Source organism: Sminthopsis crassicaudata, chromosome 6 (genome assembly GCF_048593235.1).
Source record: "Sminthopsis crassicaudata isolate SCR6 chromosome 6, ASM4859323v1, whole genome shotgun sequence".
In the NCBI taxonomy this organism is placed as follows: Eukaryota; Metazoa; Chordata; class Mammalia; order Dasyuromorphia; family Dasyuridae; genus Sminthopsis; species Sminthopsis crassicaudata.
In genome coordinates this window covers 241,125,072-241,142,716 of record NC_133622.1, presented here as the reverse complement: position 1 = coordinate 241,142,716, position 17,645 = coordinate 241,125,072, and the positions used below count along the sequence as shown (strand labels likewise).

At 33.8% G+C, this 17,645-nt stretch overlaps 1 protein-coding gene and 1 pseudogene across 1 annotated transcript; both read right to left on the bottom strand.

Annotated features, from left to right (window-relative positions):
* Positions 1-6,072: 6,072 nt before the first annotated feature.
* Positions 6,073-7,002, bottom strand: LOC141547491 (ELL-associated factor 1 pseudogene; annotated as a pseudogene).
* A 7,931-nt stretch (positions 7,003-14,933) lies between these two features.
* On the bottom strand, positions 14,934-15,863 carry LOC141547490 (olfactory receptor 10AG1-like). Its single transcript, XM_074275890.1, has one exon. The coding sequence runs from the start codon at positions 15,861-15,863 to the stop codon at positions 14,934-14,936; it is 930 nt and encodes a 309-aa protein (XP_074131991.1).
* Between the last annotated feature and the right edge of the window lie 1,782 nt (positions 15,864-17,645).

Below are 17,645 nucleotides of genomic sequence, written 5' to 3'. Positions count from 1 at the left end.
GTTGCGCATCACAAGGGGGGGTCTATAAATTAAATATTGGGGAAGGGGTTCAGGGGGGTCAAGGGAAAAAGCATAATCTAAGGATAATATGACGGCAGGAAATACAGAATTAGTAATTTTAACTGTAAATGTGAATGGGATGAACGCTCCCATCAAACAGAGAAGGATAGCAGACTGGATCAAAAATCAGAACCCTACAATATGTTGTCTGCAGGAAACACACTTAAAGCAGGGAGATACTTATAGAGTAAAGGTAAAAGGTTGGAGCAGAATCTATTACGCTTCAGGTAAAGCCAAAAAAGCAGGGGTAGCCATACTTATCTCAGATCAAGCAAAAGCAGAAGTTAATCTAATTAAAAGAGATAAGGAAGGAAACTATATCCTGCTGAAAGGTAGCATAAATAATGAAGACAAACCAATACTAAACATATATGCACCAAGTGGTATAGCATCTAACTTCCTAAAGGAAAAGTTAAGAGAGTTGCAAGAAGAAATACAGTAAAACTATAATAGTGGGAGATCTCAACCTTGCACTCTCAGATTTAGACAAATCAAACCACAAAACAAATAAGAAAGAAATTTAAAAAGTAAATAGAACATTAGAAAAACTAGGTATGATAGACCTTTGGAGAAAACTGAATGGCAATAGAAAGGAATATACTTTCTTCTCAGCAGTTCATGGATCCTATACAAAAATTGACCATATCTTAGGACATAAAGATCTCAAAATTAAATGTAGGAAGGCATAAATAATAAATGCCTTCTTCTCAGACCACAATGCAATAAAATCTACATTCAGTAAAAAGTTACGGGTAAATAGACCAAAAAAGTACTTGGTAACTGAATAATCTCATCTTCAAGAATGACTGGGTGAAAGAGCAAATTATAGAAACAATTAATAATTTCACTCAAGATAATGACAATGATGAGACATCATACCAAAATCTTTGGGATGCAGCTAAAGCAGTAATAAGGAGAAATTTTAGATCTTTAGAGGCTTATTTGAAGAAAAAAGAGAAAGAGAAGATTAACGAATTGGGCTTGCAATTTAAAAGGCTAGAAAAACACCAAATTAACAACCCCCAACCAAAAATTAAATTTGAAATACAAAAATTAAAAGGAGAAATCAATAATATTGAAAGTAAAAAAACTATTGAATTAATAAATAAAACCAAGAGTTGGTTTTATGAAAAAGCTAATAAAATAGATAAAACTTTGGTAAATCTGATCAGAAAAAAGAAAGAGGAAAATCAAATTGTTAGTCTTATAAATGAAAAGGGGGATCTTTCCACCAATGAAGAGGAAATTAGAGAAATAATAAGAGTTACTTTGCCCAACTTTATGCCAATAAATTTGATAACATAAGTGAAATGGATGACTTCCTCCAAAAATATAGGCTTCCTAGATGAACAGAGGAGGAAATAAATTCCTTAAATAGTCCCAATTCAGAAAAAAAAAAAAAATAGAACCACCTATTAATCAACTTCCTAAGAAAAAGTCCCCAGGACCAGATGGATTTACATGTGAATTCTACCAAACATTTAAAGAACAAATAGCTCCAATGCTATATAAACTATTTGAAAAAAATAGGGGATGAAGGAGTCCTACCAAACTCCTTTTATGACACAGACATGGTACTGATACGTAAACCAGGTCGATCGAAAACTGAGAAAGAAAATTATAGACCAATTTCCTTAATGAATATTGATGCTAAAATTTTAATAAGATATTAGCAAAAAGACTTCAGAAAATCATCCCCAGGATAATACACTATGATCAAGTAGGATTCATACAAGGAATGCGGGGCTGGTTTAATATTAGGAAAACTATTAGTATAATTGACCATATTAATAATCAAATTAATAAAATCCATATGATCATCTCAATAGATGCAGAAAAAGCATTTGACAAAATCCAACATCCATTCCTACTAAAAACTCTTGAGAGTATAGGAATAAATGGATTATTCCTTAGAATAATCAGGAGCATATATTTAAGACTGTCAGTAAGCATAATATGCAATAGCAATAAACTGCAACCTTTCCCAGTAAGATCAGGAGTGAAACAAGGTTGCCCACTATCACCATTACTATTTAATATAGTACTAGAAATGCTAGCTTCCGCAATAAGAGCCGATAAAGGGATACAAGGAATTAGAGTAGGAAATGAGGAAATCAAACTATCACTTTTTGCAGATGACATGATGGTATACTTAGAGAACCCCAAAGACTCTGCTAAAAAGCTATTAGAAATAATTCAAAATTTCAGCAAAGTGGCAGGATACAAAATAAATCCACATAAATCCTCAGCATTTTTATATATCACCAACAAAATGCAACAGCAAGAGATACAAAGAGAAATTCCATTCCAAACAAATGTTGAGAGTATAAAGTATTTGGGTATCCATCTACCAAAGAATAGTCAGGAATTATATGAGAAAAATTACAAAACACTTGCCACAAAAATAAAGTCAGATTTAAATAATTGGAAAGACATTCAGTTCTCTTGGATAGGCCGAGCGGATATAATAAAGATGACAATACTCCCCAAACTAATCTATTTATTTAGTGCTATACCAATCAGACTCCCAAGAAACTATTTTAATGACCTAGAAAAAATAACAACAAAATTCATATGGAAGAATAAAAGGTCGAGAATTGCAAGGGAACTAATGAAAAAAAAGTCAGAGGAAGGTGGTCTAAGTGTATCTGATCTAAAGCTATATTATATAGCAGCAGTCACTAAAACCATTTGGTACTGGCTAAGAAATAGAATGGTAGATCAGTGGAATAGATTAGATACAAAGGTCAAAAAAGGGTACATCTATAGCAATCTAATCTTTGACAAACCCAAACATACCAACATTAGGGACAAAATTTCATTATTTGGAAAAAAAAAACTGTAGGGAAAACTGGAAATTAGTATGGCAGAAATCAGATATGGATCCACACTTACCACGATATACCAAGATAAGATCAAAATGGGTCCATGATTTAGGCATAAAGAATGAGATCATAAATAGATTAGAGAAACAGAAAATAGTCTACCTCTCAGACCTGTGGAGGAGGAAGGATTTTATGACCAGAGGAGAACTAGAGATCATTATTGATCACAAAATAGAAGATTTTGATTACATCAAACTAAAAAGTTTCTGTACAAACAATACCAATTCAAACAATATTAGAAGGGAAGTAACAAATTGGGAAAATATTTTTAAAAGTAAAGGTTCTGACAAAGGTCTCATTTCCAAAATATATAGAGAACTGACCCTAATTTATAAGAAACTGAACCATTCTCCAATTGATAAATGGTCAAAGGATATGAACAGACAATTCTCAGAGGAAGAAATTGAAACTATATCCACTCACATGAAAGAGTGTTCCAAATCACTATTGATCAGAGAAATGCAAATTAATACAACTCTGAGATACCACTACACACCTGTCAGATTGGCTAAGATGACAGGAACAAATAATGATGAATGTTGGAGGGGATGTGGGGAAACTGGGACACTAATACATTGCTGGTGGAGTTGTGAAAGAATCCAGCCATTCTGGAGAGCAATCTGGAATTATGCCCAGAAAGTTATCAAACTGTGCATACCCTTTGACCCAGCAGCGCTACTACTGGGCTTATATCCCAAAGAAATACTAAAGAGCAGAAAGAGACATGTATGTACCAAAATGTTTGTGGCAGCTCTTTTTGTAGTAGCTAGAAACTGGAAGATGAATGGATGTCCATCAGTTGTTGAATGGTTGGGTAAATTATGGTATATGAAGGTTATGGAATATTATTGCTCTGTAAGAAATGACCAGCAGGAGGAATACAGAGAGGCCTGGAGAGACTTAAATCAACTGATGCTGAGTGAAATGAGCAGAACCAGAAGATCACTGTACACTTCAACAACAATACTGTATGAGGATGTATTCTGATGGAAGTGGAAATCTTCAACATAAAGAAGATCCAACTCACTTCCAGTTGATCAATGATGGACAGAGATAGCTACACCCAGAGAAGGAACAATGGGAAGTGAATGTAAATTGTTAGCACTAATATCTGTCTGCCCAGGTTACATGTACCTTCAGAATCTAAAGTTTATTGTTCAACAAGAAAATGATATTCACACACATGTATTGTATCTAGACTATATTGTAACACATGTAAAATGTATGGGATTGCCTGTCATCGGGGGGAGGGAATAGAGGGAGGGAGGGATAATTTGGAAAAATGAATACAAGGGATAATATTATAAAATATATATATATATATATATAATAAAAATTATTAATTTAAAAAAATATATAAGCTTCCTAGATTAACAGAGGAGGCGATAAATTATTTCAATAGTCCCATTTCAGAAAAAGAAATAGAACAAGCTATTAATCAACTCCCCAGGAAATAATCCCCAGGACCAGATGGATTTACATGTGAATTCTACCAAACATTTAAAGAACAAGTAGCCCCAATGTTATATAAACTATTTGAAAAAATAGGGAGTGCAGGAGTCCTAGCAAACTCCTTTTAAAACACAGACATGATATTGATACCTAAACCAGGTAGATCAAAAACTGAGAAAGTAAACTATAGACCAATTTCTTAAATGAATATTGATGCTAAAATCTTAAATAAGATATTAGCAAAAAGAGTTCAGAAAATCATCTCCAGGATAATACAGAATGATCAAGTAGGATTTATAACAGGAATACAGGGCTGGTTTAACATTAGGAAAACTATTAGTATAATTACCATATTAATCATCAAATTAATAAAAACATATGATCAATAGATGCAGAAAAAGCATTTGGTAAAATCCAACACCCATTCCTACTAAAAACACTTGAGAGTATAGGAAAAAATGGACTAGTCCGTAGAATAATCAGGAGCATATATTTAAAACCGTCAGTAAGTATAATATGCAATGGAGATAAACTGGAACCTTTCCCAGTAAGATCAGGAGTGAAACAAGGTTGCCCACTATCACCATTACTATTCAATATAGTACTAGAAACGCTAGCCTCGGCAATAAGAGTCGAGAAAGAGTTTAAAGGAATAAGAGTAGGTAATGAGGAAATCAAACTGTCACTCTTTGCAGATGATATGATGCTATACTTAGAAAACCCCAGAGATTCTAATAAAAAGTTATTAGAAATAATTCACAAGTTTAGCAAAGTTGCTGGATACAAAATAAATCTGCATAAATCCTTAGCATTTTTATACATAACGAACAAAATGCAACAGCAAGAGATACAAAGAGAAATTCCATTCCAAACAAATGTTGAGAGTATAAAATATTTGGGAATTTATCAGGAATTATATGAGCAAAATTATTAAACACTTGCATCCCACAACCATCAGCAAACCTCCTACTGTTATCCCTTTGAGAAAGCAGGTCACTACTTTTTTTTTTTTTTTTTTTAGTAGCTTTTTATTTACAAGATGTATTTTTCAATATATTATCAAGGTAATTTTTCAGCAATTACCTTGAAAAACCTTTTCTTCCAACTCTTCCCCTCCCTTCCCTCTACCCCTCCCCTAGATGGAAGGTAGAACAATATATGTTAAATAAGTTAAAGTCAGTAGTTACAACAGTCCTCTGCAATCCTGACTGTGGTTCCTTGATCCTTGAACTGTTTTTGGCTGTTCACAACATTATTTTTTTTTTCTTTGATTTGAATACTCTGTATTTGAGTATTTCTGATTTGGGGTTTCTTTCAGAAGGTGAAAGTGATTGAGTATAAAATAAAAATTTAAAAAAAAATAAATTGCTCTTCTCGTTAAAAAAAAAAAAGTGATTGAGTGAGGGTTTCTCTTTTTACTTTGTCTTACAATTCTAATAGATCTGGGAAGTTGTTTTTATTTTATTATTTATTTATTTATTTTTTTATGCTACCCAGATTTTTAGGTAAAAATGTATTCCCATAATATATACAAGTGCACTTGTACTCTGCTCAGGTTCAGTGAGACTCAGGGCTCACTAAGGGCCAAATGCTTTCCTTGGGGGTGGGTTTCTCTTGTGTCCTCCATCATTCTGGATGTTCTTTCTACTAAAGACAGATGCAGGAAGTCTCAACTCTAGACATTGCTGTCACTGTCAGAGTCAGTGAGTTGTAAATCTTGTTGCAATATGCTCATCAGCTGGTGATTCCCAGGGAGCCGGCTGCTGCTGTTCTCCATAGGGCTTCTGTGAGGTAACTGCAGAGGAGGACGCTGGGAGGAGGAGGCTTTGGCTGTGACAGGCTCCTGGTCTTCAGTGCTGGAGCTCTCAGAGTCACTCAGTTGTAAATCTTCTTGCAGGATGCTCATCAGCCGGTTTTTCTCGGGGAGCTGGCTGCTTTGGTTTGCCACAGGGATTCTGTGAGGGAGAGGAGGATGCTGGGAGGCCGAGTTACTGGGGGCGGGCTCCTCATCTTCATTGTTGGAGCTCTCAGAGTCTGAGGAGCTGCTGTCTCTGAGGATCTCCATCTGCTCCAGCGCGGCTCTTAGCTCTCTCTTAATGTCCTCCAACTGGAGTTCCCCGGGAGGATCTTCTTTCACAGGACAAGGTTTTGGTCCAACAGGTGTCTTCCCTGAGTCTCGGAATGCTATGGGAGTAGGCAGTGCCCGTGCAGGGGGAGGTTCCACTCTTGCCTGGGTTTTGCTCCCTCCCTCAGTTCTCATCTTCTTGACCTGAACGCTGCTGCTAAGTTTTTCCAACACACATTCGCCGGTATCGTGATTAATGATGAGAATACAGTCTCTCTCATAGGGTCTTTTTTTTCCTTTGAAGTCAGTCTTTGGGGCTGCAGCGCCAGGGAAGTGAGGCAGCCAGACCCTGACCTCGTCTCCCTTGCCCACCTGGAGCTCGCCTTCCCCAGATGGGTCTACAGTGGCCGGCTTTAAATCATAGCGGATCGTGTGGAATGAGGACTTGGGCCTCTTCTTGAAGCTGTCCCCCAGCGTCAGGTAGTGCTCCTTGCCGTCCAACAGCGGGTTCTTGGTGCTCTTCATGGCTCTTTCCCTGTCCGGAATCTGGCTGTAGTCACTGCCTGGTGTGGCTCCTGGGGCGGCTTCCTCAGTGCCTCTCAGTATAGTCCTGCTTTGTCAAGTTCTGATAGTCTCTCAGTTCGAATCCTTCTCGGGGAACAGGTTTCTTTTCTATAGAATCTTTTCCTCTCTGAGCAGGTTTCCTGGTTTTCTTCTCCAGCCAGCCTCTCCTTCTTCTTCTTGAATGCTGGCTCTGAATCTCCTCCAGCTCTAGTCCTTCCCAAATCCAGACTGCTTACCAGGCTCCATGTTGTCTTCTTTTATCCTCCCAGAGAATGAGCATGTTATAACTCAGGGGCTTATGGGAAATACTTCAACCAATGAACTTGCTCCTTTTAAAGGTGTAAACTCCTTTAAATGTGTAAACTCCTTTTCAGAAGTCTAAAGGTGTAAACTCCTAAAGGTGGGAATTCTGGGCTAGAGAATTGTTTAGACAACTTGAGTTCTCACCTTGTAATCCTAACATCTCCCCCCTTTCTTTTGATTTAGAACATAGGATGGTCATGGGCTTGAAACATAATTTCATCAGTATGAGAGGTATTACACATATTTATATAAAAACATAGTAACATAGTAACATAATACATGCTAGAAGGATGTAACAAATAACATGATCAAATCACAAATTAAGAATTTATAAATGTTCATAAGCCCATTGTCCATTAGTCTCTTCTTGTGTTAGGAAATCCAATGATTGCTCCAGGTTTTAAAGTTCTTTAACAGTCTTATCTTGTGTTATCTTCTGATTTTACATAAGAAGGATCAGAATAGAAGTATGATTTGTCCAAGAACAGCCTACTAAGTTTGTAATTTCTACTTAACCCTGTTTGCACTCACACTCAAAGCTGATCTTTCTGCATCAAATTCTCTTTTTTAAGTATTAATAATTTTGAAACATCACAGATTATGTAACACAACAAACTTCTATCAAAATATTACAAAAATGATATTGAGTTGAATGCAGCCAGAGTTCTTAAATAGAAAGGATTCTTGACCTACTCTCCTCTCTGGAGACAATTTCTCTGCCTGGCAGAATTCCCTTTTTAATGAGTAGTGACATCATTAGGCTGTAAGTCCAGTGCTATAACCATCTATTAATAAGAAAACATGAACTAATGGAAAGATCGCTGGGCTTGGAGTCAAAGGACCCTTACAGTGTGTTTGGCTTTAATGATTTCTATCTGAGTTTCCAACACTTAAAAGTTTTATATAATTCACTTGACTTTAGCCTCACTTTTATTATCTCTAATTCAAAATTTGAGGATGATGAAACTAGCTGTCCTTACCTCACACATTTTTTCTTCTAGTAAGCAACAAATAGCATGGCTCATTCTGTATTCAAACAATATCAATTTTTTTTTTTTTTTTTTTTTTTTTTTTTAGAGATAGGTGGTATTCTACATCATTAGATTTTGGGGGGAATTTCTTGATTCATTGTACTGCTGAAAATAACTAATTCATTCACAATTCTTCATCAAAAAATATTGCTGTTACTATGAACAATGTTCTCCTGATTCTGTTCTCTTCATGATGTATTAGTTCATATTTGGTGAGTAAAAAGCACCAGAGGTAGAGCTAAGATGAGGGTATAAAGTCAGTAAATGCAATGAATAAAAATTAGAATTTGCCAAAGGAAGCTTATGACTTCATTAAAAATAAGGAAAAAATGAAACAAATGAATGAAAAAAATATAGGACAATGTGAAATATCTGATTGTTACACTTCCTAGCTTGTGACACTGAGCAATTCACTTAACCTCAAATGCCTTAGGAAAAAGAAAAAAAAAAAAAAAAGATTGGATCACCTGAAAGTCATGATCCAAAAAGAAAGATAGACAGAGACAGAGAAAGAGATAGAGAGACAGAGACATACAGAGAGACATACAGAGAAAGAGAAACAGAGAGACAGAGCGACACAGGGGCAAGACTAGACATCATCTTTCAAATACTTATCAAGAAAAATGGTCCCAATGTGGTAGAACAAGAGGATACAATAGCAGTTGAAAAAAATCAACGGATCAGTTCACAAAAGAGACTTGAGCTAGCTGTTCCTAGACTCTTTTAGGGAAGCCAACATCTGGTTTCTTCCAGAATCCCATGGAGTGAGCAGTTCCAGCTGCAGCAAGAACTCACCACAGACACCTTTATTTTGTGGTTTCTAATCTCAAATTTTACCAGCAGAGAATCTGGTTTGAAACCCCTACAGATAAGTTTCTGTCTGGTCTGATTGCTAGCAAATCTGGGTTCCCAGAAAAAGTTGGACTGAAGAGCCATACAATTCTGGGAAGTGCCAATGGGATGCCATATGGCACCAACAGATCTGGGCCTTCCAGCACAAATCTGGCTGTTTTTTTGTTTGTTTGTTTGTGTGTTTGTAGGTTTTCTTAATTACGAAGAATATATAATTTAGAAAGCAACATAGTATCTTAAATATATTTCTTCCACTTAGGAAATACAAACATGTGACTTCTTTAGGTAAGTTACCAAACCTGCTTTAACACCCTTTAAAATATTAAAAATCAAATACAGATTTTAATTTCTAGGAACAATACTTCAATATTAATGTATACATATTTCTAAAATCTCTTTCCCAAATGCATCAATTGAAAGTAATTCTATCATATACCATTTAAATTTAGACACAATAATTTAGGTCATATTTTTGGGAGAAAACTCATTTTACCCTTCAAAAACTCCACTCAATATTGGGGAATCTAAGACAGTTAAGATGGAGACACAAGTTCCTTTCAGAAAGAAAAATGGCAATGGTTATTATCTCTTCCCAAATTTTGTACTCTCCCCTAAATCCAAGTGAACTGTTCATATTGGGAAGGGGTAAATTTTTTAAATGCAAAGTGGATTTCCCAAGATTTCCCCAAGTCAAGCCATGTGGTGTTAGACCATCGTTTCAATGATTCCAGAACCCCTGAGAAGAAATCTGAAACTCTGGGAGTTTGGGAAACATAAGGACTCATGTAGAGAGAAATTTGAAAGTTTCTGAAAAATTCAGGTTAGTGTGAATCAAGATGCCTGAGAGGCAAACAAAGACTTAAAATAGGGTAACAAAGCATATGTTTTTGGATCTTAAAATGGCCATATTCATTTTTTTGTGATTCAGCTAAGAGAAACACAGAAATTCCTCCTCAAAGTTCTATTTTCGAGACTATGCAATCCTAATTTTAGAAATCCTTATTCCCACATGCATGCACTCCTTTAAAGTTCATCATGATCCTGTGGCAATTAACTTCCCTTTTTCCTTTCAATTTCCTTTTTGTATATTGTTTTCCCATAAATTTGCATGTAGAGTGTAGACACCTTTTTTTTTTTTCCTTTTCATATTTCTATCCTCAATGCTTGACAGTTCCAGATACACAGTAAATACTTAACAAATGTGCGTTGACTGTTTCTATAAAACTAAAACTGGTTTTAATATTGTTCCAAATAAATGACAATCTTCTTGGTGTTTACACTACTTCATGCCTATTTGTATATTGCCTTTCCTTTAAGTTCTACCTCTTAGAATTCAGTGTTCTTCAAAGCTTAATGCAAATACCACTTGCTACATGAAAACTTATCTGATCCTTTTAGATACATATATCTTCCTCATAAGACAATGTTTCACAGTGTTGTCTATAATATCTATATGTGTACATGCTATCTCACCTGGCTAGATTGTTACTTCCTTGAAAGAAAAGACTTTTTAGCTTTTGTTATTTTCTACACTGTATCTAAAACAATGTCATTGGGAAGTACTTAAGATTAAGGAAGATTAGGAAAGGCTTTCTGCAGAAAATGGAATTTCAGCCACATTCTGTTCACTGAGTGAGAAAAGAAAATGCAAAAATTAGTGATCAATCCTATCTTCTCCCTAAGTTTTATCTGTGGAAAAATCACTAAATAGGATTCTTCCCTCAGGCTTTGGGATAAACCACCAGAGGAATTTGAGCTGGGAAAAGGTCAAACAATAAAGTAACAAAAGAATCCAAAGGAAAATGGTTTTAAATCCCAGATCTCCTCATAAATATATACATGATCTTAGGGGAACTTATATCAATTCTCTAGTTGTTATTTTGTTTTCTAAAGCTAGAGTTTTGAGTTATATTGTCTCTGTCGTTATTTCTAGGTCTAAATATTAGTCAATTGATCACAGTAGTCTTGATATTCATTAAAATTTGGTGGTGGCTTAATGTAGGAACACATTGTAAATGTTTAACAATCAGCTCTAAAAAATGTAAATATGGTATACTTGTAAGTATAATTGGAAATGTTGATATTTTCTCTATCATGTTCATAAGTATAGAAGTAAACCAATCAGGTCTTACTATTTAGTATTTGCCATTTTCTAACATGTGAGGGATGAAACTGAATTTTTTTTTTTTTTAAATGACTCTTAAAAGTCTTTTCAAGTAGGCTTTAGGCTTTCCTGGTTAGACATATTTGTTATGAGGATCTGGCTCAATCAACCAACATTAATAAGTGCTTACTACTTGTCAGGCATAGTGTTAATGTATGTACATACAAAAAGAGGGAAATTATTACTCCTTCCCTCAAGAAGTTTTATCGTCTGTTGTTATTGGTCCTTCTAGCTCAGTCACAGGTGACCAAAATGGCATGATGTCAGGACCAATGTGCAGTGTGTGCGTCTATGGCTGATCATATCAATATGATCTCAAAAGGCAAAAATAGTCTGTAAAACCTTTTCAGACAGGGATATCTTAAAATTTGCACATTTCTTTTTCTTTTCTTTTCTTTTTTCTTTTTTTTTTTTTTTTTAACTACTGAAATTTTGTTTTGTTCATAGAGGCTAGCACCTTCTTTAATGCAGGAATAATATGCTGAAATATACTGTGCCAGTGAGTCTCATTTCTCACAAGCATTACCAAAGTTCTTTAGAAACACCTTGAGAGTGTACATGTATCACTTCTGATAATTGTAAGTGTAATATTCTCTCTAAAATGTCATGTTCTCTGTTTCTGTTTCTTTGGGGGTTTCTGGGAGAAGCCTTCCTTTCCGTTCAATAATTACCACAAGTGAAGCCAGGGATTAAGATCCAAATCCTTTATTTTCTCCTTCAAAGTCTTGTCTCCTTCACTTGGGGCTCAGTTAGTTTTTCTGGAGATCTTCTGGATCTTGGTTTCAGTGGAGAAGTGATGGAAGACAGCCTGCCACCACTTCTCTGATCTTCCCCTAGTTCTTATTCTGCTGTGTTTGTGTGAGTTTATATGCTCTCTTATTAAAGGTATGCATTTTGTAGAACTATAGTAAGTACTAAGTACTGAACTAGAGGACTGTTAAGCACCATGTGTCTATCAGTTCCAATGACTTATCACGTTGTTTTAAGTTCTGGCCCTATGTTCTTGCCTAGTGTGAATACTTCCTAAAATAATAGTTTAGGAAAATTTATATTGGCATTCAAACAACATGACTAGCCCATTGGAGTTGTGAACTTTACCAAAGGGTTTGAATTCTTGGCAGTTTAGTCTGATTAAGGATCACAGTGACTGTTCCTTTGTCTACTAGAAGATCTTGAGAATTTTCCCCATAATTCAAATGAATGTGGTTCAATTTCTGGCATAGTGCTGATTGACTGTCTAGGTTACCTAAATATCTAACAGTAAGGTCAGCACAGTGATTCTTTTGGTAAGAGTTGATTTTTTCAGAAATATTGTTTTTATAATATTATTATATTCTACTTTTTAATTTAAAAAATATTTTCTGCCATTTATTCTAGTTAATCTGTTTGAATTTGAGGCCAACATGTCTTTTTCTCTATTGAGGCTTTGCTTAAGATATTTTTATGTCATTTTCTTATTTTATTTTCCTTTGGAAGTCAGTGAAATAAATCCTAGCTCATAGAAGTTTTTTTTTTTTTTAATTATTATTGTTATTATTATTATTTTTTTTTTGTGGTTGTTGCTAAGTCATATTTTAGGAATGTCTTCCTGTATTTGGATTTTTTTACTTAATGGAGACTGCACAATTTTGGAAAGAATACTTTGTTGTATCTTATTTTATATTCTCTTAGATCTGGTTACTGCTTTATCTTTGTAATGAATGGCAGGTCTTCAAGATATTCTGGCTTGGTTTGAGCTTGGAATTTACAAACCTTCAGTGTATTCTAAATTCTAAATGCTATGATCTGAGACAAACTCTGGTTACTGCTCTTCTGGACTGATGTTTGCAAGCTATTGACCCACATTTAGATCATTATGTTTAAATAATATATCTAATTTAAAAAAATGATGAAAATCTGATAAAAAAGACTTCTCCAAAACCAATAGTTTAGAAAACCAGTATAATTTTATTCCTTCTCAGTGGTTTAGATCTTAAGTAAATAAACAAATTGCTGTGATTTCATTGAATAGCTTCAATTGACATAAAGTTTTATCTGCTAATCTCATAGAGACTGAAAACCAAAAGAGAAAGTTTTCGATCCCTAAATCCTGGCATATTTACAAAAACAAACAACAAAAGAAATCACATTAAGTAGTGTACAAGTATGCTTCCAATTTACAAGAAAGCTAATCCAATACACTTTGAAAAAAAAATCATTAATAATCTGATTTCAAGTTAGGAAAAAAAAAAAAAACAGAAAGAGAAATAACTCTCTCTCAAAATTAGGTAGAATCTCTCAATAATGTCATATTCTTCTTGTCATCATTATCCTTGCCAGTATTATGGCTCTCCTCATATGTGCCCATTATAAATACTGCATGATTTTGATCTAAATCCCAGCTTGTTATTTAAACTGGGTATTGTTGACTCCATATGGGGGTCTCAATTGAATGTGCATGTTGTGAAATTATTATTTACTTTCTGTAAATATTTAATTTGCATACTTATTACACACACACACACATATACATACCTAGAACCACATAAATATTTCTCAGGCAAAAATGCCTAATGAATGGGAAAAAGTTTAAGAAGCTCTAAACTAGATCATTAAAGTAATAATTATCTTTCATTTTTTTCAAAACAATCAGGGTTAAGTGATTTCAAGAGGATAACACAGTTATTGTCTGTAGGTATGTTCTAACATAGGACAGAGACCTCAGAGTCAAGAGAACCTATTTATTGTAACATCTCACTGGCCCAACCACACTTTTCGTAGAAAGATAGTTCTTTATCAATAGTGTTTGAAAAGAACAACAACTATAATGAGAGCAAAAAATAAGTTTTTTTCTTTGATCACATATAAAAGTTTTTATAATTTATTTTATGAAAACCTTCTGTTCCAAATTAACCCCTCATTTTCCCAACCCTCTCCCCTAGATGGCAGGTAATACAATACATATTAAATACGTTTAAATCCAATATATATGTATATTGTATATGTATCTAATATATGTGTATGTACACAGTTATCTTGTACAAGAAAAATTGGATCAAAAAGAAAAAAAAAAGGAGAAAAAAAATGCAAGCCAACAACAACAGAAAGAGTGAAAATGTTATGTTGTGATCCACACTCAGTTCCCACAGTCCTCTCTCTGGTTGTAGATGGCTCTCCTCATCGGTGAAAAATTGGAAGTGGTTTGAATGAATTCATTGTTGAATACAGCCACATCGATCAGAATTGATCATCATATACTCTTCTTGTTGCTGTTTTAAATGATCTTCTATTTTTACTCATTTCATTTAGCATCAGTTCATATAAGTTTCTCCAGGCTTCTCTAAAATCATCCTGCTGATCATTTCTTACAAAATAATAATATTCCATAACATTCATATACCATGATTTATTTATATCATGGAGGGATTGAGAGGAAAAATACCAAAAGATTTAAGATAACTTAAAGGTAATGATAATTAGAAAGTCAAACAGAAGAGAAAAAAGGTAAAAATTTGGAAAATGAATCAGGATACAGTGATGTGTAATTGAAATATTTTACTCTTTACTTAAGTACACATTCAAAAAAAAATCAAAACAAAATGTTTTTTCATTGCCTTAGTGAAGTCCTTGTTCCTCAGACTATATATCAAAGGATTAAACATTGGTGTCACTATAATGTATATTAGAGAGATCTTCTCCATTCGGTCTGAGTAACTGGACATAGATAGTAGATATGCAATGAAACCAGAACCATAAAATAAGCAAACAACAATAAGATGAGAAGAGCAAGTAGAGAATGCTTTGGATCTGCCAGTGGTAGAGGGGAGTTTCAGAATGGCATTAAGGATTCTGATGTAAGAGAAGAGTATCAAGATAAAGGGAATCAAACCAAATAGGAAACAATCAAAATAAATAAAGAACTTATCCCAAGATGTGTCTCCACATGTTAATTTCATTAATGGAGGCATGTCACAAAAAACATGATTGAGTTTGTTAGAACCACAGAAGGGCACAGAAAAGATTTGGTATGTCTGCCCTATTAAAACTGGAATTCCAGTGATCCAGGAACCAATTACCATTTGGACACACATTTTGTGGTTCATGATTAGAGGATAATAAAGGGGCCTACAGATTGCCATGTAACGATCATATGCCATCACTGCTAGGAGGAAACTTTCTACAGCAGCCAGAATAAGAAAGAAACACATTTGTACAGCACATGACACTAAAGAAATGTTTCTCTTTTGACTCCAAAGATTCATAAGCATTCTGGGTAGGGTGACTGATGTGTAACAAATTTCCAGAAAAGAGAAGTTTCCAAGGAAGTAATACATGGGTGTTTGAAGAGCTGGTTCCACATTGGTGATTACAATGATGAGGGAATTCCCTAGTAGGATACTTATATAGATGAATAAAAACAAAACAAAAAGAAATCCTTGGATATTGGGAAATTCAGAAAATCCCAAGAGAATAAATTCTTCCATGATAGTAAGATTTTGATCTGCCATTTTTCTGTATATTCATCTTAAAAATGAGTAATTCACAATAGGAAAGTCATTTTTCTCACTACCACTGGTTGATAACTCTGAAATAACAAGTATTTTGGAAGAGATAACAATTAAAATAGTCCTAAGATTATAAAATATATAAAATTATTTATAAAATTATATATAAATATATATATATATATATAATTATAAATTAAAATTATAAAAGTATATACAAATATTACATGTTTTGTTTTATTCTTTGCCCTAACCTCCCATCCATCTAAAGCATTTTATTTACATTCCACAATCTGTTATATATTTGAAAAAAATGTGACTTTTTTTCAGTCTATATTTTCGTTATTGATAATCTGCAATATATATTTAAAAATTCTTATCTTGAGCATGTTCAATATATAATAATTTTCTAAATGCTATTTGATCATGTTTTGAGTGGCAAGCTCATTTCTAGTTTCAAATTCTCTGACTATCATTGTAGAAATTGTTATTGAGGAAACAAAAACAATTCCATTTTGAAGCATATTTTTTTGGGGGGGATATTCTCTGTAAGGAATATTGGAAATTATAATTGATGTAGAAATATTTTCTTGATACTTAAAAATTTATTTGATTATCAAAGGTTTTAAAGTTTAAATATAATCAAAATTATTACATCAAAATGATATTTTTACATATGATTCATTCTGTACTTTATTCATTTGTATATTCTAATCTTATCAGCAGATACTTTTGGATCTGATCAGATACTCTATGTCTAATAGCATTAATATCCTATAGATTGAAATTCTTTGCAGCAGGTCTTGAATTTCTGTTAAGTTGGGAAGTCTTTGTCTTCCTATTTCTGGTCTTTTGAATAATTGGAAGGCAGAGTACATGGGAAAGCCTAGTTAATCACCAATACTTTGTAGAATTAGAAAGAGACAGTATAGGTTCAGATTTTGAGATTATATGAATGATCTGGAAATATGATTAGAGTACAAATGATATCTATACTAGAAATGACTGTATAATTAATATAGAGGTATAGCTAGAGAATATCAGTTCTTTTGGATTTATGTGTGAGTTAACTGGCAGCACCCTTTTTCACCCAAAGGAAAGTGGTGTTTCAATAATCTCTGTGGCTAAGTCTTGATTCTGAAAAGCTGGCAGTTTTTAACAATAAAATAGAAGTGGAAGTAGGAAATTTATTTGTAAAATACTTGCTACAAGGAAATTAAATTAAATATTTTTTTTCCTATACACAAAATACATTTGGGTTATAGAGACCTCCTCCCTTGATGTATATATCTAGGTGGTAAGTCATCTCCTAGGAGAAAAGTATTGGACAAAATAGGAAATATCAAAAGGGAAATATGGGACTGTGTAGGGAATCTACTTGGATATTCTCATACATGAAGTGTTCTTTTGAACTTTCTTTCACATTATAAAATAACATAATTTTAAATCTAAGCAAAGAATAGTTAACCAAAATAAATCTCCTCATTCATATTTCATATTCATTGTTCATATCTTATTTAATCATTTATGATAATTGAACACATCTTTGTTGCAAAGAGAATAATTATAGAGTAGTCTTTTATAGAGAATGAACTAAGAGAGAGAGAGGAAAAAAAAGGGAGAGAGACAGAAATGGAGACAGAGAAAAACAGAGAAAGAGAACATTTTATTCTTTTTTAAATACATTCCTGTCCATTGGTTTGTTTCAAATAATGTTTCACATTTTCATAATACAAATTTTACACAGAATAAAACTTCTCTGGACTAGGAGATTGTGGTTAGAAT

What these genes read in the sequence shown, in the direction of transcription:
- LOC141547490 (XM_074275890.1), bottom strand. Translation starts at nt 15,863, where the DNA reads ATGGCAGATCAAAATCTTACTATCATGGAAGAATTTATTCTCTTGGGA.